Here is a 25,327-nt window from a genome sequence, read left to right as displayed (position 1 = left end):
TTGCAAAACAAATTTCAACAGTTGAAATCGATTGCCGTCAGTTTTGATTTCCATCAGAGAGAGTGCATTCCCGATCATTCACTTTGTCCGACAAAGGGGGTGATCCTGTCACTTTGATCACCCACTAAGATGAACTCTTGGACTATCCCAACATACCTAGGTTTTGACCCTCTCTAAGGATCTCGTTGATTAGAATATCAAAGACAGTCCAATCTGACAGGTAGTGTAGTATCATAATCGAGTCTAGGGGTCAAGTGTAACATTTTATTTTTGCCCATCTATCTCCAAGGTCTAAGGCAATACTGGAATTCTGGTCCCATTCAGGGTTTCAAGAAAACCCACATTGCATGTACCTAAGGTCTCACCCTAGCAACTGAAACAAGCCACCCCAACCAACTTGGCGGCACATAAGTGTTATCCTTGGCAAGATAAAGCTCTCCAGATCTATCCAACGACTGTGAAGATTCTAAACTAACACGAATCTCATATGTGTCCAGTTTAAGGGTATTACACAGAAATATACCACAATAACATGAATCAAATATGTACTTTATTCATTTACATTAAATGTCATAATGTACATCATTCTGATTGGAGCTAAGGACATATACTATTTAACATCATTGTCACTTCTATTTGCAATATTTTGTGTTGGTCAATAAAAAATTTTGAGAAATTGTCTTTGTTTGCTAAAGTGCAGTAGTAGAAGAGGAAGAAGAAAAGAAGAGGAGAGAAAAGAAGAAGTTTGAGAATGAGCAGCAATACTATCTCAGACGGCCCTAGAAGCTATTATATATATTTACAATAAGAAATTATAGAAATAGACTAAAATGCCCTTGATTAGGGATGGGACACCTAGACATAATGAATAAAATAAAACAGGTTTAGGCCGAATAACTAAAGGCCCATAACAGACTAAAGAACTTAAAACATAAAAAATAAACTAAGCCCACCAACACCTAACCATTCGAACCAACAAACTTATCACATCATATCAAATAAATACTTTCACATTCCACTAAAAAATATTGGCATTGGATTAGATGTTGGCATTTATAGTAGAAACACTAGATTTGATGTTTCCTGAAGAAACAACAATGATACCCAATGGTACCAAACACAACCTAAAATTACAACATATCGCAATATATCTTCCATCAGTATTATCATGATTTGGTCCACATTGCAGCGTAGACGATTGGTTTTTATACAAAAAAAGAAATGATTCAGTGTTACACTCTCTCACGTTATAACTTATGGTTTTATTTTTATTATTTTAAAATAATTTATAAATTAAACATAAATTTCAAAAGTATCATATAAAAAAAGTATTTAAACTAATTTATCTTTTATTTTTTATTAAATTTTATCAATGTTAGATATTTGATTACTTTAATTTCTATTAGTTATTTTGGTAGATATGTTTATTTAATATTTCACTATTTTTATTAATTAATTTTGTAATTAAGATTGTTTTTTATATTTTACATTTATTAGTAAATACATGTTTATGTTTTATGTTAGTGTAAATTTGCAAAGACCCCCTGTTGGGGTTAGTAGGGGTGAGCATGGGTTGGTTCGGTTCGGTTTGGTTCCATGGCAGAACCTGGAACCTACCCTTTAGGGGTCAATTCCAGGTTTTTGGAACTGAAATCTATCCTGTGAAGGTCAGTTCCAGGGTCGGTTCTAGCCTTGGTGGTTCCATGGTCGGTTCCAAGGTCTACTCGTAGAACCTGCTTTTTCTTTACTCCCCCCCTAAAAAAAAAAGAAGAATGTTCTTTAAAAACACTTGATTCTCAATAAATATAATATATAGTTTAAAACTTATATTATTTTTATTGATTAAATTGAGTAACTTAATATGTAGATTATCATTACATGGTTCAAAACTTATAATTTGAATTTTGTAAACATTACATTTTACATTACTTATTGTACACATTCAAATATTTAAACGAAAACAAATGATCAAATAACTTAAGTAGCTCAGTGGTCATGTGAAACTATGGCCTTTGTAACCATGAGTGCTTGGGTTTAAATCTTCATATCCTCAAAAGTATTTTGGGGTTTATTTAAAGGCAAGTTCGGTTCCAAGGTAGGTTCCACCAAGGCCAACCAAGGTCGGTTCAGGTAGGGTACCCCTACACCCTAGAACTTACTTGGGTGGGGATCGGTTCCAAGAACTTGGAACCAGACCCTACCCTATAACATATTGGGTAAGGTTGGTTCCATTCGGTTCCGGGTAGGAATCTACCCATTTACTCACCCCTAGGAGTTAGTGACAAATACCTAGTGAACTTTCATTTGCAACAAAGGCTCCCAAAACTTTTACTTTACAACAAATATCCCCTAACAGTTAAATTAGATGACAAAATGTGCTAAATTACCAAAATGCCCACCTGAACTTCCTTATTTTCCTTTGCTCACCCATTTCTCTTAAACCCTAATTGATCAAAATACCTCTATTTTCTCCAAACGAATACCAACTAAAATAACAAGAATAATTTCATTGGCATAGAAAGTCTTTCTTTAATTCTCCATCTGTTTCATTGACATGAATGTCTCTCATCATCTTAAAATATAAAAATTATCTACTCCTTTCTCCAATAAGTCAAGAAAAAAACAAACAAAATCATAAATTTTATCTATCAAAAAGAAACCGCTATGATTTCATTTGAATATTGAATCCAGCCAGAAAATTACAAGGATCTATTGGAGCAACCAAGAAGACTTCAATATTATATTTAGAAAACTAATCAAATGATAAATTGTTCAAATAAATAAGAAAAGAGTAATTTGGGGATTTGAAAAAAAATAAAAAATCTGAATGAGAACCTTTTTCAAAGTTAACTAATGGAACTCCAATGAAGGGAGTATTTGTACAAAGTGAAAGTTTAAGGGGTCTTTGTCACAAATGAAAGTTCAAGGGGTATTTGTCACTAACCCCATAGTATAGGGGGTCTTTGTAATTTATTCAATCATGGTTAATTTGTGTTATTTTCCACTATTTAACTTATTTATAGAAAAATATAATTTTTATACTAGATCAATGGTGTAGATCATCTCAAATATTATATGGGAGATGCATGGAATCAAAATAGTAGGTGGGTTGAATCACACCACAACCTAGGGAACACCTTTATAGGTGTGGTGTTGTTCAGTCTGCAATTTGTCTATGCTACAGAACAACTCTAGACTGGTATGGAATGGATTTATTCACATCACCCAATTTTACATCCACACTATAGAACAATGCCTATATCTTTCCAAACTAATGATCCAATTCTTTTATAATGTGTGTTATGTAATGTTAAAAAAAGTAAATGATAGAGTACCATCATGTACTTTGGGAATAGTGATACGTAGCCCCTGAACTTCACGTGGCAAATATCCCCTTGAACTTTAATTAAGACTCCAAAACTTTGGCCCCTCTCCATTAACTAGATTGATAGAAAAGTTAATTTATTAAAATTCCCTTTAAGATTCATATGGGTGAAAGGATGACATTTCAAATGATAAAAATGGGCAGTGCAAAGCACATTATCTTTTTTTCATCCACTTTGAATGAGAAAGAAGAAAAAAGATGTAAAGGGAGGGTTTAAACTAAGGGTACACATAAAAAAATAAAAAATACAAAAAACCAAACAAAACTGAGGAAATAAAATCGAAAATTCAGATAACTAAAGCAACTTATTCGGTTTTGACCCAAACCTAGTCCATTGATATAGGGATGCAAACGGATCGGGTCGGATTTGAATCAGGGTATTTTCGAATCTGATCTGACACTATTCATGTTAAATCCAATCTGATCCGAAGATCCGATCGGATTTGATAAGACTCGATTTGAATTTGAATCCTATCGATAAGTCAGATCTTTGGATCTGATATGATCTGATCCAACTTGTTTTCTTTAAAAATTATTAAATTATTAAAAGAAAAATAAAATATACTAATTTAAATAAAGTAGAAACAAAAAATACAAGTATTTTTTAATTATTTTCATCATATACATGTTTTTTTATAAAAAACAAATAATATAATAAATTTATAAAATATAATATAAAAATATAAATAAATAAATAAATAACATATATATATGTATTATATATATATATATATATTTATTTATTTATTTATAGATATATAATATATCGGATTGGATCTTCTTGGATCAGATAGGAGGATGATCAAATAGAATCGAATCTCGGATCAAATCCCGATCCATTTGCACCCCTACTTTTCACCTACCTTAGTTATCTTCCTACCAACTAGGGACCACATAAATCAATCAGGATCATGTTTTAATTTGTGGTAGTGATGATACTCTTCCGATTCCAATTCTCTTTGATATCAAGCAGGTGTGAACAAAACTCTTTCAAATCGGTCAAGATGGGAATCGAAATCTGAATCGATTCTGATTCTAGGTGATTTCAAAATCTGGTTCCAATTCTGACCCTAACCGTGAAGCAAATAAACCCAATGTTTCTTCTATATTTTTACATTAGTTTTCTCTATCTATCTATCTATCTATCTATCTATATGTATATATATATTCTTTAACTTTACATATTAATATCATCATCATCATTTTACACCTAAGTCTTGTCCCAACCATATTGGGTTGGCTAGATGAGTTTCGTTTTTTCATGGTTAATCTATGGGTGCCATTTTGATGGTTAATATGGGTGCTTAAATCATTTCTTATTTCCTCAACCCAAGTCTTTTTCGATTTTCTTATAACTCCTTTAGTCCCTTCAACTTGTAATAAATCACTTGTCCTAACAAGTATTATAGATGGTCTCTATGCATATGACCAAATGATCTCAATTGAAAGCAATTTAGCTGAATTTGATAGTTGTATTTCAGGCTGTGGGACCAATGATAACGCAACAAGATTTAAAATTTTGTAACATACTGGCCTGTAGCGGCCAACAAATCATTTTTATAGGAGTCTAATATGTGGAACGCAAATCAAGGGTTTCCTTTCATTTTGTCTGTATAGGTTCAATAGAAGCCCATATTGAGTCATTTCTTATCAGTTAATACAGACCCGATACAGACCATCAGCTACATTTCGATTTTTTTATCATGGCAACACTATTCCCTCTCTCTCTCTCTCTCTCTAATAACTCTTTTAATTACTCTCTATAACCCCTATAGTTATAGAGAGTAATTTATCATATGCTTTAAACTAACTCCTTTAATTAATGTTACAAATTCGAATTTATCATATGCATTAAACACATTTTAAACTGACCATAAAAATTGCAAACAAGAAGATGTGAACCCTAGTCCTTAGTTTGTAATGATCACAAGTCTACCATTGCACTATATTATAATTGCTTGTCATAAATATATGCACTTTGATTCTTAATTTTTCTCTTCCTAAAGAATGTTTGGTAATAAATGCTAAAATTAATTATTAAAATTTATATAATAATAAAAAATAATACAAACTATATTGATTTTGTGAAAACTAATACATTAAAATTAAAATTCTTCCATCACTTTTCATTGATTATCAAATGTGTTGCGATGTGTCACAATGTATATGAACCATTTTTATGTTTAAATAACTGAATTATAGTCATATAAAACTTATATTTATATATTGTCATTAATATAATTTTTATGATTTATTTCTATTTCCTAATATATCAATATATCTTGATTTTTTGTCCATATTCATATATATATATATATATATATATATATCCAAAGAATATCCTGATACATTCTTAACAGCCTACAATGGGCTGTGGGGCGCTCTGTTTAGAGCACATCCAATATTCAAGAAGAACAAATTGTCCCATATCTGCAATATTCATAATGGGTCTCGACCACAATCTCAATAAATGTGGACCACAATCTCAAAGTAATAAGACACTTCCAAAGCCTCTGTAAGAAAGTAAAACCAGGCCTCCTCTTCCTCTCCAAAACACGGTTGTTGTCAACCAATTCTCATAAACTTAAAAAGAAGCTAGGGCCTAGGGGTAGGGGGTCACTCTGGAGGTTTTATGTTGCTGGAATAGCAGTATTGGTAACCTTTCTTGCAACTGCAAACCCACTTAATTCAGCTCCAAATTGAGAACCGATTCAACACTACACGGCTCCCATCTCAAAGTCTCCCTCCTAAATACTGATGGTATATGGAATTAAACACTTCTAAATGAGACCTTCGACCCAACAGTCGTCCCACATATATTGGCCATTCAGCCCAACCCAGAATTGGTGGACAAAGCGGTATGGAAGAAAACCCACTTAGGATATACACTGCGCTCAGCCTAGCAGCCCCTTCCACTACTCACTTGAAATGGAGCCTAATCTTATCTGGAGGCTTAAGATTCCTATGGAAATTTTTATGGGATGGTCTCTTAAAAAAAAAACGAATGTGCCAAATGGCTTAAACCTGAAGGTTTAGATGCGTATTTTGTGCTGTAAACAAAAAGATCCTCATCACCTCCTTTTTGCCTGTCCTTTTCCCGGGCTATTTGGTGCCAGTTACAACCACACACATGACTATACAGTTCTAGATAGACACCCTCAAAACAAACGTCACTGAACTGCACGTTCTCACCTCTGGAAAGGATTGCGTCATCCTTTACTTCATGGGGGAAGGAAGAAATAAATTACTGTTTGATGAGCCAGGTTACACCCATATCCACAATTGAGTGGGACTCAGTCACAGTTAAATTGTGCAACAAACAATGAATATTAAGATGGGTAAGTTTATTTTCTTGGGTATCTCTATTAGGTGGATAAATAACTCTCACCTTGGAGGAAAGTCGTCAACATTTGAAAGGGACAAAATGCCCCTTATAATAGTGGATTTTTGTGGATAAAATGATCATTGCCTTATTTATATGGAAAATAAAAGAACATGGATAAATACACTTACTCAGATAAGTCTTTCCTGAAAAACAATTACCTGGATAAGTGAATTTACTGGATAAATAACTTACCAAAATGCGAACAGGGTCTAATATTAATATCACAGATCATTCTCTATTCCAAATCTATGGTTCTCATGATCCCTTTTCAGATCGAGGATGAACATTATCTAATGTCCCAATGGCAGCAACATCATTATCGCTCAAGGAAAATACCATGTTGGTTGACAGGAAGCTACGATACGATGATGCCAAAATTGTTTAAAAGAAAAATACGAACAGGCCCAATGCAGATTTCTGATTTCCACTACAGAACACATTCAAAATGTCAAAACCCCTACTCTACACACCAATGCCCACCCACCCACCCACCCACCCCAACTTTACTTTGGGCCTAAAAATTCTGACCCTGGGTTCGCTTCAACTTATGAACCGGTCACTAACTAAAGCGACAAATCATATTACTGGATCAAATCACAGCGAATAGCATGTAAAGTTTGGTTTTAAATAAAGAAAGCTGCTTCCTTTTATTTAGCACAAAAAGAAACAAGGGGGGGGGGGGGTATCCAATTCAACAAAAAGCAAGCATGAAAGCGTCGACAAGAAAAATCCCGCATTCGCCCTGAAAACCTTAGCCCACTCAAACAATTGAGTACTTTGAGAAATGTGCTCTTAACTTAAACAACATAAATGAACATGGGCAAAACATCAAGTTAACCAGCTCTTAGTTCCTGGGAAAGAAAATTGGGGCTTCTCTCAGAGGGACTACAATTCAGATAAAAAATTCTAACCAATATGGCCTAAAAGTCTCAGTCAAAACCCTCAGGTTGCTTGTATTGAAATTCAGGCTAAAAAATCAAACTGATACAACTTCTGATCACTTTTTTAACCCTCACTTTGTTCAAATTCGTAAGAAACAACTTCCTCTGTGACTTCCAATACTTCCTCGACCTCCACTTCTTTGGCCTCGTATTCCTCTTCTGCATCGCTTGCTTCCCCATCCCTCAACATTTTCCTGTAGGCCTTCTCTTCTTCATGATACTGCTTCCATTGCATCACCCACCTGTCCCATTCTTCCTGCAACATCCTCCTCTTCTCACGATCCTGCTCACTCAAGAGTAATGATACATCCTGATCCTCTGCCTCGTACTTTTTGCTATACTTCTTCAGGTTCTTTGCAATCTCTTCCTCTTTCTCCACACTCAAGAAAGATGGTGGCCTTGGACGCCACAAGAACTGGCAGAGCAACAGGAAGTATAAGAAAATGAAAGTCACTAGAACATAGTGAGTGACGTTCTGATAAATCTATTTTCAAGAAACACAACTTATGCCAACTTATGACTAAATGATAGTAAGGAATCATGATGACATCCGCATATAGGATCAATATGACCACATGATTCCAGTCACCAGACCCAGCCATCCAAGGTATGACAAGAAATAATAGAGGATCAACAGAAAGGAATCAACTGTTCATGTGCAACATATCAATCATCAGTGTGCACCATTACACGAGACAAATGTACAAAGGGGGTAAATGTTTACAAAATTTCTATCAAGGTATTTGTATATTTACCTGACAGAAATGATCCCTCGGTATCCTGTATAGAAGCTTCCCATTGAAGGACCAGATATTAAATCCATTTTCCATCTCATGAACTGAAGTAACAGAAGTTGCAACATATCTACAAATCCAAAGAAAGAAGACAAATTAAACATTCATCCTTAAATCTTCACTGATTCTGGGGAAGGGGAGGCATAGGAGTATTATCTATCTTGACACAAATTAATCCTACTCAATTTTCAATAAAAAGAGATAAGTTGCATTTGGGGGTGTCCATGGATCTGTCTGGTCCAGAAATACCCATAACAGACCTTTAACATAGGGTTTTCCAGAACCAAAAAACCAAATTGTCCACAGCCATACACCATCAGGGGCCTCAAAACACAACCATTTGGAATAGAATTATACAAATACACTGCATTTGAAAACCTTCAACAGATATCATATAAATAAAAAGAGCAAGCCAAAAAACCAAGAATTCTTCAAAGATAATAGTCATCTATACCATAGTTGGTCAAGGCGACACCTAGGCAGTCACCTAGGCATGTAGGCACTTTTTGGGTCTTGCCTTGCCCAAATGCCATATGATAAGTCTATAACCTGTTGTAAGTTTTGCATATTTAATATGCTTTTATATTTTAAGTCAATAATATAAACATAGACATGATGCACCGAATCTATATTTTTATTTTTTTGATATTATAATAAATTTTATTAACTTTTTTATCTTTCTAAGGTTTATAATAGATAAAATATTTGAAGATGGTTCAAGAGATATGATATTCGAAGACAAGTTCAAGAGATATTCTCATCAAGGTTCCAAGTTGTATGTCTTTGAAGAAGAGAGGGAAATCGATCACATAATGTAGAAGGTATGCTTTCCGTTCTTCTTCTTCTGGAACAAAAAACAGGGGCCCCACCCCTTTTTCTTTTTTGGAACAAAAACAGGGGCTCCACCCCTTCTTTCCTCCTCTCTTCTTCTTCTTCATATTCTTCTGCTGGAACTAAAAACAGGGGTCTGTTTCTTTTTTCTGGAAGAAAGATAGGGGGCTCTGCCCTTCTGTTATTTCTATTTCAATGGCAAAAATAGGGGTTCATCCCCTTTTTAAGCGCTCCCCTGTCATCTAGGTTTGCCTTGGCACCTTGAAAACTATGATCTATACCCTACAAATTTTAAATTCATAGACTTGTACAAATTCCTAATTGAGTATTAACACATATACCCAATTTTGACATGGATAATTATGGCACCCAGATCGAGAGTAAGGTCCATGCCATAATCACAGAGGATTGTTGAACTTTAATTGTTTTAAATCCCAAATACCATAACAAATGACATATAATGAGAGAAAAAAACAAACATAAGAGAAGTTTCCAAAATATTTAATATACCTCCCAGTAGGATCCCATTCAATGTCAGTTGCCATGAAATGCTCGCCTGTTGCCATAGTCTCAAGCTCATCAACATTGTAGAATTCCAATTGTCCATTAAAACTCTTCAACCCAGCAAGGATAATGAAGCGCCCAGAAGGTGACCAGTAAAGTGCATTGGCCTGCTTGCCTTTCAGAGTTGTGAGCTTCGAGACCCGGCCTGTGTTGTGAGATGTCCGCATTGAGTAGAAGCTTATGTCAGGCTTTGGGCTATCTCCATGGATAACTGCAAATCGGTGACCTTTTGGCTCCCAAGCAAAAGCAACAATCTTGTCATTCTTATTCTCAAGCTCCAAAACTTCAATGGGAATGTCTCGTTCTTTTATGCGGAAGAGCTCAAAGCCAGTATATGTGCTTTTCTTTGTTTTCGTGTATCTATCAACCTTAACAGCAAGGTAATCGCCATTGCTTTGCCAGTACATTTTGCAGTCACTTACACTGAAGAGATTCTTCTGCCTCAGCTCCTCTTTCCCAGGGATTTGAACAAGACTAACCTGTAAACAGAGTAAAACTGAGAAAATAAATAGATACTATCATTCTAAAAAGGACTCCTCATTTAGAAAACTTCTACTACTCACCCTGGCAGGTTGGTTCCCACCACCTAGCTCCGGAACAAATAATGCAAGGATAGGATCGGTAGGTGACCAGCTGAAGTCTAAGACATTCTCAACCTTCAATGACTTTTTGTCAATGAGGGTGAATGTTTCAGTTTCATAGACAGATACAACATTTTTACCTATTCTAGCAAAATATTTGTCATCCTTTCCACCACCCCATCTGAAAATGTAAGGAAATGACAGTCATCCATGAAATGAAAGAAACCAAACAATGTTGCTCAACATGGGTACCTTAATAAATATGTGCAAGAAAAGTCACCTGAAGACAGGCCATGACACTCCAGAAACACCCCCAGCTCCACCAGTTGCAAACTCATCTGCACTTCCCTTGAAATCTCTCATAATTTTTCCAGTCCTCGCATCAAAAATATTCAATACAACCCTCTAAATTAAGAGTACGTCAGCACGAGAGATGAAGCATTTGGATAAATTAAAAAAAATATTCCCAAGGCATAAAAATACTCACATGTGTGTCGCGGGGATTGCTTGGTTCGTGGCTGCTATATGTAACCAAATATTTCTCCCCAGGAGAAAAATCAATGAGTTTAACCTGTAATCATTTCACTAAAGCAATTACAAACAAAAATGAAAGCAAGATAATCAAATAGAAAAAAGTGAAATTATGAACAGGAAGTAACCTGTGGATGGGCATAACGCATTAGGCGGTTGAAGGTAGTGGCACCTCCCCAAACAGCAGCTCCCTGCCTGTGAACTGTGGCCAAGTAAGTGCCAAGTGGGGACCATTGAACAAAACTCTCAGTCCAAAACTGCCAAACAGGGCAAAAGTTTGCTCATTTATATAACTTCTTAAAAGGTAAAAGGTAAATAATTAAATACGCAAAAAGGAGAAAAAGGCAACTTAGACACAAAAAGGAAGAAATAGATAAGTATTGGCTCAAATTACCAAAAAAGTAAATCAAAAGCAGTTTTTTAGAAAAGCAAGGTGACAATAGAACCTCAGATGCACTAGGCATGACCTGATCAAGCATCATGAGAAGCCTCAATTTTTGGAGAAAGAAACATGAACTTAAATGAAGAAATGAAAAATTAAAATGATAAACGATACCTCACTTGCTGTAGATGATAAACTATGTAAATGATTTATAACATAAACAAGTTATGAGTCTTATGACACAAAAGTACCTCAATTAAGATTTAAAATTTAGTTATTTACAATTTTACGTATCAAACCAAACAGTAGTCATCAATTTACCTCAAGGATATATAAGTTGCAGTCCTAAAGGTTCCAGTCCAATCCCAACAAGTAGATAGAACAAATGATCAAGAATAGTAAGGAATAATATTTCCACCTTCAAGGAAAGAAATTTCACTTTAAAGGAATGAACTCCCACCTTTTTAATCAGTAGGCATGACTTTCAACATTGAGCCTTGGACAATTTCCTAGATCCTTGCGTTCAGGATAAGCCTTAAGCTGCAACCCTCACTTCTTTTATAGTAATTAACCCATGAAAGACCTTTGAAAAACACTAAATCACTGATCATTACCACTTAAGATGGATAATACTAACACACGGTTACCCGATTTGATGGTTCCCTCAAATTCCAATTCACAACTCAAATTCCATGACCCATAAAAATAACCCAACTAAAAGTAGATTAAATGATCCATGTCCATGGTTCTTACTGATGTGGTGTTTGGCAAGAGTGCATTTTCTTTGTTTGGTTCTACTTATTATGACTAACATAGCAATTTGAATTGGGAGATGTTTCATTACATGTCTCCATCATTGTGTAAAATAGTGAAGCATGTAAATTTTCATTCTTCAATTTTATGCAAGAACAAACTCTGCTAATGTGAGCTTGTCTAATACTGCCAGTCCCAAACTAGGATAAAGGAAAGTTGCATCAAGTTGGCAGCTAGCACTAAAATTTTTTGCTGAACTCTCATGATAATGGATCCTAACTTCTCTTTTCGTGATCATGCTAGGGCAATCTCCAGAAATGGTGGCTATAATTTAACCCCATTGTAATGTCAAGTGGGCAAAGATGGGGGGTAGGGCAGTCCGCAAAGCAACCCACAACAACAATGCCCAATTGTGGTTGTTAAATAGCCAAGGGTTCCCATATCCTTCTCGACATGGGCATGTAACGAAGCTATTCCAAGATGCATGATTTCGCTTAGCTACTTGGAATGTGTTTTAAAAGTACAAGGCACAAAAAAAGTGCAAGGAGCATTTTATACCCTAGGCACAAGGCAAGATGCAAAAATGCAAAACAAAATAAAAAATTAAAAATAAACAAAATATCAATTAAAAATATGAACTTAAATTTTAAAATAAATGTTTATAAAACATATTATCTCAACCTAAAATACATAAACATAACATGCAAAACATATTCAAAATGATAATTTAAATACATTTGCTTCCTACATATAGACAATCTAAGATTTTGGTAGTTGGTACTCCATGTTGACATGTGATTCATCTAGGCAGGATTCAACCTTCATCCCTCTATCACATTGTAAATGGTATGGCTTCTTTTTGATCAACCTTATTTACTTGAAAAGAAAATCTTGAGGTCTTTAATCTCAGTGGTGGGTTCAAGGAGAAATGGAGAAAGCAAAGTTTGTGCAGGGGTAGTTTGGAGAGAATGAGAGATGAAACTGGCTATGGTATTCCCGGGGCTGCGAACATAAAGGATTTTGGACCAATAAGCTTAATATGCAGCCCTTATAAGCTCTTGGCCAAAGTTTTATCAAATAGGCTGAGAAAAGTGCTCCATGAAATAGTAAGGGAAATTCAAATGGCCATTGTGGTGGCAAGTGAGTGCATATATTCAAGATTGAAAAGTGGAAGGCCTGGTCTAGTGCAAATTAGATTATAGAGAAGGCTAATGATCATGTGGAGTGGGGATTCTTGGAAGAAATTCAAAGGCTGATGCGATTTGGAGAAAAATGGAGGAGCTGGATGTATGGGTGCATCTCTTCCATATCCCTTTCATTAATCCTTAATGGGGTCTCTTCGAAGTTTTTTCAAGTTTCTAGTGGGCTGAGACTAGGGGATCCTTTGTCCCCCTTACTGTTTGTGCTGGTAATGGAAATTCTAAATCTGTTGTTAAGGAGGGGAGTTTAGCAGGGCTGCTTAGAAGGATTCAGTGTAGGATCAAAGAGGCCAACATTTCCCGTTTACAGTTTGCAGATGATACTCTCATTTTCCTAAACGCAGAGGAGGATCAAGTTCTGAACTTAGAGCATTATTAGTTAATTTTGAGCTGCTAACAGGTATGAAGGTGAATCTGGAGAAAAGTACCCTGATTGGAGTTGGAGAGATCAGCCAGGAAGAGATATCACTTTTAGCAGCAACTTTAGAATGTCAGATAGGGAGGCTTCCCTTTTCCTATTTTAGCCTCCCAGTTGGGGCCAAATATGGGTCAGCAAGCGCGTGGAGACCCGTTATAGAGAGGGTGGAATTGAGGTTGGAAAAATGGAAAGCAAGATATCTCTCTCTTGGGGGCAGAATTACCCTCATAAAAATGCTCTCAAGTCTCCCCACTTACTGCCTTTCACTGCTGAAAATACCAACTACTGTTGCCAAGAAGTAGAAAAAATCCAAAGGGATTTCCTTTGGGAAGAGGCATGTATCTTGACAAGTAAAACCTTGTGCCATACAAGCTGGAAAAGGAAGAATCTGAATCCACTTACAGTGCGGCGATAGACAAGCTCAGGCTTCAGTTGTCTAGGATCATTCCATAAAACCTCAGTGTCATTACCAGCACGAATAACAAATTGATCACGTGCTTTTTCATCAGTTAGCCACTTCTGTAGATTTTCCTGCAATAGTATATAGAATTGTATTATGTATTAAATATCCAGCAAACATGACATTGAGTATTCAATATCTTTCGAAAGAAGTGCAAATGGATAGAAGTAGGAAAATAATGAAAAAAAAATATTGCTAACACAATCAGGACATGCAAACAGACAATAATAATTTCCTCTGCCTTGGATCCATAAAAAATGAGACAAACTGTGAATAAAGTCAGAATTACCAAAGCTTTAACACAAATTATGTTTTAATTACTTCCCATAAATTTATGGTCCAGGATAATTCCCAAAACTTTTAACAATGAAAATGGGATTATATTTGCAAAAAGAAGAAAAAAAATGAGAAATTTGCAAGATTAACACCAAGAAACAAAATACAGTACGCCCTTGCCCCCCCCAAACATTTCTAATAAACCAAATATAGAGAGAAAATATGAGAACCCCTCTTTTACTTGTTAAAAAAAACATGAAACCTCCTCGAACTTTAATTTGACCAATGCTTCTCCAACAATGAAAATCTCCCATTAGTTTACAAATATATCACATGAAAACCACTCCAAACAATTAGTTTGAATTGAAAATTACATGTCAATATATGCCAATTACCAAGATATCTGAACTCAGATATCTAGAATTCTACAAAAATATATGTCCAATATTTAGACAGTAAACCAGTTCAGTTAGTGGAGAATAAGAAATATATAAAGTTGAACATGCACACCAAATCATCTATTTGTTTATCTTTTTTTATCAATACTGAAACTTTTCATTAAAAGACATCAAAAAGGTACATTAGGGTGTGCACATTAAGTGAAACAATGAGAGATAACCCTTCTTATCTCTCTCCGATCACAAGTATTTTCAGAATCCTTAATTACAACTGAGCCCAAACAAATTGAGTTCTACCTGTCCCTTGTCTAGCAAGAGCATCAGCAAATGAATTTGCACTTCTCTTTACCCACTTTACTCTCACATCCATGTTTTCTGTTAACTTCCTAATCTTTTCCTTCTCATTATTATACATCCAATGACTCAGATCTTTTATTTTGCAACCAGTTCACCAGCTTTGAGTCTCCCTCAAATATCAGCCTTTTAACATTGACAGAAACTGCTCTTTGTTGTCAATAATATCAGTTTTGCTTCATTCTTCCTCTGAAAAAAATAAGAAAACTGAGATTCTTTTCTTCTAATAATACCCAGCATGTGGCAGCTGTTATGCATCTCCACAACATCCTACCCCTCTTATTTGGCAACTGACAAAGGTAGAAGCAAAACACTCTTTGCATATTAGCCAGGGGAATCCACCTGCACCCAAACAAGGAAGAAAGCCAAACCCAAATGCAAGGAGAAAGAACAGGAGATTAATAAGTGATGGCAAGTCTCACCATTGGCTTTGCATAACACACACCATTGAGGAGACATGCATTGATTTTGCCTCTTTCTTTGAATTAAGTCATTGATATTGATTTTCTCCAAATAAACTCCCCACAGAAAGCCCCTATTCTAGGAGGAATAGGTTGGCATCTCTTTGACAGAAAAGATGGACCTGCTATGGGAAGGTATTGGGATAAGGCCTTGAAAAATTAAGCAACAGAGGAGCCATATAGGGAAAAAGTCCAACTCCTATGATCAGCACTCTATGGGTCCACATCTATTTGTTCATTCTTTATTTCAATTTTTCAATATTATGACCACCCAATGTTAGGGAGAGAACAATGGAGACAAATGACATCAAAGGCCTCCAGGAATATTGTAACACTAAAAGAATTCAACTAAATAATTTATACATTATTAACCAGTTATTTCAAGCATCAAGCATCCATACCAAACACATTCAAGGATTCAATAAGATTCAGATACATCACTAGTTTCTACTATCATAGCATTCACTAAATCATAATATGTTGAATTTTGTTACCAAAAGCAAAATAATCTGTAAACCAAAATCTTCTCCCAGATGCAAAATCAAAAACCCTAAAAATATAATTAACTAGTGAATGAAGATCACTTCACTTCCCAAGTTTCAAAAAGAATTAAAAACAGATAAAAGAAATAGAAGATATGATAGAGGAAAAACTTGTCACACTATATTGGTGATTTGGATTTGAGGATGATTACATATAATTGCCAACTTTCCTTCATCAATTTAAATCAGTAGAAGGTAAGCACCCACAAAAATAGGTAAGTCACAAGGTGTTATCCAAATCGATCTCATTAGGTTGTTTGGTGTTTAATAAACAATACAAATCTCCATATCTAGTGGAAATAATATCCTAAAATTGGAAGACAGGCATCAATCTCACTAGACCATTCAACAGCATAATATGATGTCCCACACAGAACATTAACAGGCAGAGAGGGTTACCCCAGGTGTGTATGGCTTCGTCTCTGGAGGAGCCCATTCATCTGGTACTTTCATGAACTTGTCGAAGTCATCAAATAAATTTACAGAAAATATGTGTGACTTGTCCAACTTATAACCCTGGGTCTTCTCCTTTGCAAGCTCAGCTTCCTAAAAATAGCAGCCAAAACTAGATAAATAAAACAATACAGTAAAAAATAAGAGAATCTAATAAACTTGCCTAATCAGTTATCGATACAAAAAAAAAAGCATTTCTTAAATATTTAACAAACAAAACACATTTAACCACACATTTTGTTCAAATGAAGAAATGCATTTTATTTTAGTATTTCTTCATCTCCTTTGCAAGCTCAGCTTCCTAAAAATAGCAGTAGAAAATAGATAAATAACATAATACAGTAAAAATTGAGTTGAATCTAATGAACTTGCCTGATCAGTTATTGATACAAAAAAAAGAAGCATTTCTTAAATATTTAACAAACAAAACACATTTAACCACACATTTTGTTCAAATGAATAAACGAATTTTATTTTAGTATTTCTTCACCAGCTTTTGTTGGTCTAGAACAAGGGCTCCACCCCCTACTTTTCTTCTTTATCTTTTTCTTTTATTTTAGTGTTTGCTCCCTAGGTTTTCTGGATGTAAACCATCTCATCATTGGTGTCTGAAACAGGGGCTCCACCCCTTCTTTTCTTCATATTCTTCTTTTACTTTAGTATTTCTTCACCAGCTTTTGTTGGTCTAGAACAGGAGCTCCAACCCCTACTTTTCTTCTTCATCTTCTTCTTTTATTCTAGTGTTTGCTCCCTAGGTTTTCTTGATGTAAAACACCTCATCATTGGTGTCTGAAACAGAGGCTCCACCCCTTCTTTTCTTTTTTTTTTTTTTTGATCAATAACACTTTCATTAAATTATCAGTAGAAAATTTACAGAAGGAAGACTAACACACTTATCTTCCAAGAGTCACAAAGAGCCTCAAGAAAGGAAAAAAGAAGAAAAAGAGAAAAGAAGACACTAAGTTACAGTTTAGCCCAAAACAATGAATCCCATTCTGCCCCTTGTTTAGCTAAACCGTCAGCTAGGGAATTAGCCGATCTTTTAACCCAACATGTCTTAACTTCCATCTTCCACACCAGCCACATGAATTTCCTCCTCTCATTGTTGTACTTCCATAAACCATTTTGATCATTAGTTAGTCACCCTATCATCACCTCTGAATCCCCTTCAATTATGAGTTTTTTGATGTTCAACTCCTTAGCTTTCCGGACTCCTTCCATAACTGCAAAGATCTTAGCTCTAAGGGAATCACCCACTCCAATTGGGCCTGAGAACATGGCAGAGATGACCCCATTTTCATCCCTAAAAACACCTCCAATCCCCGATTGTCCCAGATTTCCCCTACTACATCCATCAAAGTTTATTTTCAAGAATCCACTAGGTGGGGGAGTCCAAGCCACATTCATTACTGACTTGGTCTGTGTGCAATTTGCAATTTCACCCCACTTCCTCAACATGTCATCCACAGTGTAATTTGTGAATAGTTCCAAAGATTTCAGCCACTGTACCGCCCTGAAATGTATGATAGCCCTCAAATCTGCTGCTCCTCTCTGGGTTTCTGAGAATATCTTGGAGTTTCTTTCTTCCCACAGTGTCCAACATATTGCAGCCCTTAGTCCTCTCCACATTATCCTTCCCCTTTTTATCCGCTACCTGAAAAAGGTAGGGGAGAAAAGGCCCTGCAAGTCTGATGCGGGATTCCAGCTGCATCCAAATAAGGAGGAAGCCCAGTCCCAAATTGACCTCACAAAGTGGCAAGATACCAGTAGGTGAAAACCAGTCTCCCCATCCACTTTACATAGAACAAATCACTGAGGTGACAAGCAAGTATTGTGTCTCTTCTTTTGGAGTAGATCACTAGTGTTGATTCTTTCCAGATAGGCTTCCCAACAAAAACTAACCCTAGGAGGTATTGCTCTGCACCAAACCTCACCAACAGGGAAAGGGGGGAAGGTAGGACCGGTGGACTGACTTAAGACTTTGAAGAACGAAGCACAAGAGAAGACGATGTTCATTTTCTTCATGTTCTTTTATTTTAGTATTTCTTCACCAGCTTTTGTTGGTCTAGAACAGGGGCTCCAACCCCTACTTTTCTTCTTCATTTTCTTTTTTTATTTTAGTATTTGCTCCCTAGGTTTTCTTGATGTAAAACAGGGGCTCCGCCCCTTCTTCTTAGGTTCTATTGTTTTCTTGATCTAACACAGGGGCTACAGCCCCCCTCCAGTTCTTTTAAGTTTTAACTTGTAAGTTATAACTCTAATAATCTGTTTTGCCTACTTGAAGCAAGATTACAAGAAACACAAGCAAAAGAGTAAGTTCAAAGTTTGTAGGTTAATACATAAACCAAAAAAACTAGTTCAGAAGGAGCAAAAATCCACCAGCTTCTTATTTTTAAATTCCATTGCCTAGGTGAGAGCTAGGTGCCTGGACACCGCATGGTCACCTAGCTTCACTTTGGTGCCTGGGTGCCCCATGGTCACCTAGCCTCGCCTTGGTGCCTTGAAAACTATGCTTCAGGCCTCATGTATAAGAAAGTACAAGGTTCACCATTATCACCCATGATTTGTGCCAAGGCACCTGGACTCAGAATAATGTTTTCCAATGTAAAATGATCCACTCTAGAAATAGCAAATCAAGGTGCCATTTGACAAGTCTTTTTAGGAAGGTTTGTGCTTGAACTTTTGGGGTCTTGTCTTTAAAGATCAAGACCAATTAGTAAACAGCTCAGTCTACTGGGCTTTTAATAACTCATTTAAAAGCTATTTACCGCACAGAAAGACCAAAAAGCTTCATTTGAAGCTTCCCAAAATTTGGTAGTTCCGGTCTTTCTAAGCATGCATCTTTCAGTCTTCTTGTCTTTCTCTTAGCAAATGGAAAAAGATTGACTTTTTGTTTTCCAAGCTTGCCAAGCCCAGAAGACTGCAGAAAACGATGCATGGACCCACCTTGGAAAGCCAGAAGCTATTGCACTTCGAGTTCAAATCAGCCCCCCACAAGACTGCGCCCCACAACGTCCCACAGCACATCCCCGCCGTGTATTGGGAACATCTCCCGATGATAGTACCAGAAATGATGATGTCATCATTGGGAGAAGTTCCCAATACACGGCAGAGATGTGCTGTGGGACGATGTAGGGAGCAGTCATGCCCGCCGTGTATTGGGAACATCTCCCGATGATAGTACCAGAAATGATGATGTCATCATTGGGAGAAGTTCCCAATACACGGCAGAGATGTGCTGTGGGACGATGTAGGGAGCAGTCATGTGGGGGGTTGATTTGATCTCCTGCACTTCAGCCCTCCCAAATGGGCACTTTGATCCCACCCAAGGAGGGCAAGCTAAAGTGTTGTCCCTAAGATAAAATCACTAGAATGGAACATTTTACATTGGGAATGAAGGGTAAATGAAGATGTACTACAGTCCCCAATCAAATTGTCTTTTTTTCCCAGACCAATAGGTATCAAAGATTTATTGAAGCAGAAATGGAGCAATATCAACGTTTCAAGAACCACCATATCAACTGAAACTGGTTTTTGAGATATCATGGATGAAGGAGACCCAAAAACCACCATATCCTCGATGAAGGGTGAGATGGGAGGACAATGGAGACTCCAGCATCAAACAAGGGAAACAAGATAGTTAGAAGCAAAATGTAGGTTCAGGGTTCTACTGAATCCCTCATTCCATTAACGCACCTGCTGACTCTAACAAGGAGTTAGTAGAAGGTTTTGCAGTGGGGAGAATATCCCTTGCATTAAAAACAAAGACTAGATTATCTTGGGAATCTATTAGGAGCATAGGGGAACAGTATCAACTAGCACCATGAGTGAATTGTACACCATACAGAGAATACATAGTAATGTAAATACCTTAATATTTCTGATATTCTCAATAAAAGCAATTTCAGTTACTGGTTAAAAGAACTTAGTCATCAATCATTGTAGAATAATCAAACTCAACCTTGATGGGTATCTCATGGAAAACATAGATACATCAAGAGTTTGGAGTTTTAGAAGCTATGGAAGTAACCTTGACTAATTAGGACACATTCTTTCATCCAATTCAAATCCAAGATCGTAGCACATATGCATGGACTCACAATAATGTCTTTACTGGAGAAGCTAGATTCTTGGAAATTGGAATCCAAAGTGAAGATCTTGTTCAAATGGATCCCAAGGCTATCTAGGTGATGCTCTACGTGAAATGGGGTTTGGACAAACAAGACAATATTAGGTAGCAGGTCTTCCTGGGTAGCAAGTATTGTGCCATTGGAATTTGTACTATACTGTTTACATTTCTTTATGAGGTTTCCTTTATTGTTAGATATTGACATCTGGTGTCACCATTGTAGCTTTTCCATGTTTTTAATAGAGATTTAGTAGAATGATCACAGGAAACAGTTGTTATATAAACAGAAAAACATAGGATTGAAATGTTTATCTCAACAAACACGGGGTTACTTCTTTTTCTATGCATTGCCAATACATCAACTGATTTCCATTGTAGATGATTTCAGGATTTCCCCGAACATTTAACTGGAAGAACAGCCCAAGACATCCTCAGGTGGATGCTTCATGTCTCCAAATTCCTTATTTCTTACAATATTTTATTCTATCACTAGTAATTCAGAAATACAGAATAACATCCTAAAGATATAAAGAGAACCATCCTATTCGATTTGGGGTTCTAATTAGAGGGGGTCTGTTAAATACCACATGGGAATCAAGTCATTGCTTCTGTTAAGGTGATAAGGAATCACCCAAAAGGCCAAAAGAAGAACACAAGACCAAGAGAACTCCAAACTAACTGCAAAACTACACCCCCCCAAAACAAGGAACCAAAAAACACACACAGAAAAACACACTACCACCACAAATGAAGCACCACATCTATAGACCATCATGCCTACAGAAAACCAAAAACAAACCTTCAACTGAAAAAAAAAAACCCAGAGACACCCTAAAAAGCACACCCTAATCCTCCCTTTCAAACTTTTCCTCCTGCCCTAAATCATCCTCATTCCTTGCCCTCTCTTCTTTCTTTTTTCAAATTCCTCAAAGGTTTTTCTGGCAAACTCCTCTTCTCCCCAGAAAAACAAACCAAGCCCCACCCACCTCAACATCTTTGTTGGTGAGGCCATCAATAGGCATACATCCTTGTCTTAGCAGCTTATCAGATAGGAACTAAGCCTGCACCTCCTCCTTAGAGTTGAACCCATCCTCCTTTCTTTCCTCAGACTCGAGATTCCCCACCATAGTTTTTGATTCCCAAGAAACTTGACCCACCCCGCAGCTCTCCTTAGACACCAGCACCATTGTCTTCCTTCCTGTTCTTTTAAATATTCTTTTGTACCTATTTGTAGGCCCTGCCCCCACAACGCTATCCTTCAACTGCGAAAACACCTTAGTCACATGTACAATATGAGAAAAACTTGACCCCTGAGGATTATAAACATCCATATCAACAGTGACTCTGCCAATAGTCTTCACAATCCCAACCACCTTCCTTCTAATGGCCCAAGTCAGCTCCTATCCTACCGGTCAACACATGCTAGATTTCAGCTTGAGAGAGACCTAATTGAAAAGCCTAAGTCTTATGGTTAGTCTCCAATTTCTCTGCACATTCCTTTTCAACCACTTCGCTAGTATCTTCAATAGGATCTTCGCCTTTTTCCACATAAACTTTTGATCTACCCTCTCTTTCTCCAAACCATCCACCACCTCGCCTTGAAGTGTCCTGTGCCATTAGTCAAAAGACACATCCAATTCGTAAACCCCGACATGAGCCAACTCATCACCAAGTGTCCAATGTTTTGAAGAAGCCATAAGCAAATCCAAAACCTGATCGTCATGACACCACGAACCAAAGTAGGAATTTGTAGAACCATTGTCGCAAACTCTTGTCCTTGGCCTTACCTTCCCAAAGAAAGCACCGATCTTCTCATCTCCTTAACTCTTGTAATTATGAATCTCCCAAACCCAATTGGCAGCATCTCCAACTCTTCTCTTCCCCGCATCAATCCTGGATAGAGACTTCACTCTTTTGAGGAAGTTTGAACTCCTAAGTTTAAAGCCTCTTCTCTTAAAAACCTTTAGACTATTAAAATAATGGCTGGAAAAAATGTCAGCGCCCTTTAGTTTCAAGATATTAACCCCACTTCAGCTTCTTTAACCTGCCCTTTCAGCTTCTTTAACCTTACCTTTCAGCTTCTTTAACCTAAACCAGGGTATGTGTAGTGACCGGGTTCTTCCACGAGAAAATCTTTGAATCGACAGAGCTTAATTTTCCACATGCATCCCAAATAGCTAAAAAAGTTTGGAAGAACCAAGCATGTAAGGGGATGTTGTAGACATTTATCCACACCAAGCTTGTTGTACCCAAGTTCCTTTAAGCCCCAACTAAAGGACTCCATCCCCCTAGCTTGAGTTCTGGGCAACAGAACTGACCTTGTTCACAATTGAGAATGTCAAGAGCTTCTTCTTCATTTCCAGAAAGAAAAAGAAGAAACCCACATTGAGTTTCTGCACCTGAAAAGCCAAACTTGGTTGCCATTCAGCCATAGCCCAAGACCTCACCTTTCAAGAAACCTGATATGGTTGTGTGTACCATCAGCCGAACTTATTCTCACTTCTTTCATGGCAATGGGTGGCTTCAAAGGTAGGAAAGTAGAGGATGATCCATAAAAAACTAAACTAGAAGTCAGTTATCTAAGTTGGTAAAATCTCTAATGTATTTTGAGATTTTGAGTACGTGAAAATTTATGCTAGATGCAAATGCATTAGGAAAATTTTCTTCGTAATTCTTCTCCATTCCCCTGTTGCCTGAGAAGGTTTTCCAGGAGGTATTGCTTAATGACCCTAAGTTCTCTCTCTTGTCCCCCTCTTCTTCTACAAACTATTACCACTTAACAACCCTAGAACTTAAACCAGTAATAAAAATACCTACATACGTTTTACTTTCACAAGGAATGCACAATTCAAGGAAACCTGTGATATTTCTATTTCAGATTCAGTGAGAAACGAATGGAAAAAAAATCATAACAATGTGGTTCCTAAAAACCCCAACGAAACGTATAATTGTTCCAGTGCTCCCATGTGAACAAAGTCATAAAATTTTAATTGCAGAAGCTCATTTACCAACGAGGTTCTAACAGACGTGAATAGACAACTTTGAAGAACGATTCATATCACTTACCGATAAGCAAACAGATAAACAAGAAAACAAGACTGGATACCTGAAGAGTATTGAACTCAATGAAGCAGTAACCCAGTGTCTTCTGAGTTTCAGGATTAAGAGGCATCCAAATGGCATCTTCCTTAAGTACACAGATCTGACTGTAAATTTTTCGGATAACACCCTCCAACTTTTCGAATTTCTCCGGTGCAACAACCGGAAGATTGTCAACAACAATTATATTTCCTAACCCACTTTCAAATTCCAGATTATCTTCTTGAAGAATGTCTTCATCATCACTATTAAAAATAACAATAAATCGAGTTAAAATAATAAAAAAATTATAAACACTCAGAACTAAATTCTTAGCCAGGGTAGTGGAGTTAGGGTTATGCTAAGGGTATGGTACCTCTTAATACCAAAATCCTCGCCGGGAGGTAGCCTAATGACGTCTAAATCCACTTTAGAAAGATCGATTCCCAGCCCCATGGCCTTCGCTTCGATATCCGCCATCGAAACCATCGTCGCCATCGACACTGCACAAAAATAATCCAGAGAGGTCGGTTAGATTACGAAAAACACAGACAGAGAAACAGACAGAGGCACAGGAAGTGTTGGGCGGAGAGTATAATTATTTTGGGGAAGAGAGATAGAGATTACCTAAAGTTCCGCCGTCGAGCAGTCGCTCGATGTCGGAGCTGCCGCGGAAGATGATGGCGATAAGGGTGCAGTAAAAGGAAAAAAAGAAAGAAAGAGGGAAAAGAGGTAGAAGGGTCTAGGGTTTTATGATATCGATGGTGTCGAATCAGGCGGGTGCCGGGTCATCAATCGATCCAAATCATTCTATTCTCTGTTTTGTCTGTCTTTTTACACTTAAGCCCTCATGCCTTAAAAAATTTGCATTATCACCTACCTTAAACCCTTTAGGCTCACTAATGGAAGGAGTACAAGTATAATTATGTAGTGCCAAACCTTCTATATTATTTTATATATACATATACATATTTGAATTTGTATTCTTTCCAAAATAAACAATAACTCTCCATTTAGAGAATAAAATATCTATTCAAACACCTCAATAGTTTTTTATTATCCAATTCAATGAACCATTCAACAAAAAGGCATAAATTTTTCGGATGAATAGTGATTTTTCTAGCATGCCCCTCTCGTGAAAGCCCATTGCACTTGAAGCACAGAAAAGCAAAGGTGGAGGGTGAACCACTACAAGTGAGATATTGTCAAGAACGAAATCGGAAGAAGTGAGATACTATAAGTGAACCTGCTAACTTGTTGATTATGTAGCTTTATTTTCTTTTCACACATTCCAGTTCCAAATATACTATAATAGAAGCTAGTTTCGAAGATAGATTATTTTATTTCACTGACTTTTTCTAGGGCTTATGTTTTCTTTCGCATTTTGGTTGAGTAACTTGTTAATTGGTTTT

The 25,327-nt window shown here is 36.7% G+C and overlaps 1 protein-coding gene across 1 annotated transcript; it reads right to left on the bottom strand.

The window, feature by feature from the left end:
• Positions 1 to 7,546: 7,546 nt before the first annotated feature.
• Positions 7,547 to 24,811, bottom strand: LOC148855421 (eukaryotic translation initiation factor 3 subunit B-like). The gene is made up of 12 exons (XM_088984342.1): positions 24,543 to 24,811; positions 24,292 to 24,418; positions 23,944 to 24,181; positions 16,655 to 16,801; positions 14,167 to 14,295; positions 11,141 to 11,269; positions 10,969 to 11,052; positions 10,762 to 10,886; positions 10,464 to 10,662; positions 9,847 to 10,379; positions 8,467 to 8,575; positions 7,547 to 8,126 (listed from the first exon to the last, which is right to left on the bottom strand). The coding sequence occupies exons 2-12, from the start codon at positions 24,411 to 24,413 to the stop codon at positions 7,776 to 7,778; spliced, it is 2,166 nt and encodes a 721-aa protein (XP_088840468.1). The 5' UTR covers positions 24,414 to 24,418; positions 24,543 to 24,811; the 3' UTR covers positions 7,547 to 7,775.
• Positions 24,812 to 25,327: the final 516 nt, after the last annotated feature.

The sequence above is a fragment of the Nelumbo lutea genome, chromosome 4 (genome assembly GCF_056320005.1).
Source record: "Nelumbo lutea isolate HS-2025 chromosome 4, American lotus-T2T, whole genome shotgun sequence".
In the NCBI taxonomy this organism is placed as follows: Eukaryota; Viridiplantae; Streptophyta; class Magnoliopsida; order Proteales; family Nelumbonaceae; genus Nelumbo; species Nelumbo lutea.
This window is presented reverse-complemented; position numbering and strand designations above follow the sequence as displayed.

What these genes read in the sequence shown, in the direction of transcription:
- LOC148855421 (XM_088984342.1), bottom strand. Translation starts at nt 24,413, where the DNA reads ATGGCGACGATGGTTTCGATGGCGGATATCGAAGCGAAGGCCATGGGG. An exon ending in GAGGATTTTGGTATTAAGAG is followed by an intron (nt 24,182 to 24,291) that starts GTACCATACCCT and finishes TATTTTTAATAG; the next exon opens with TGATGATGAAGACATTCTTC. An exon ending in GCAATCCCCGCGACACACAT is followed by an intron (nt 10,887 to 10,968) that starts GTGAGTATTTTT and finishes CTCTTAATTTAG; the next exon opens with AGGGTTGTATTGAATATTTT.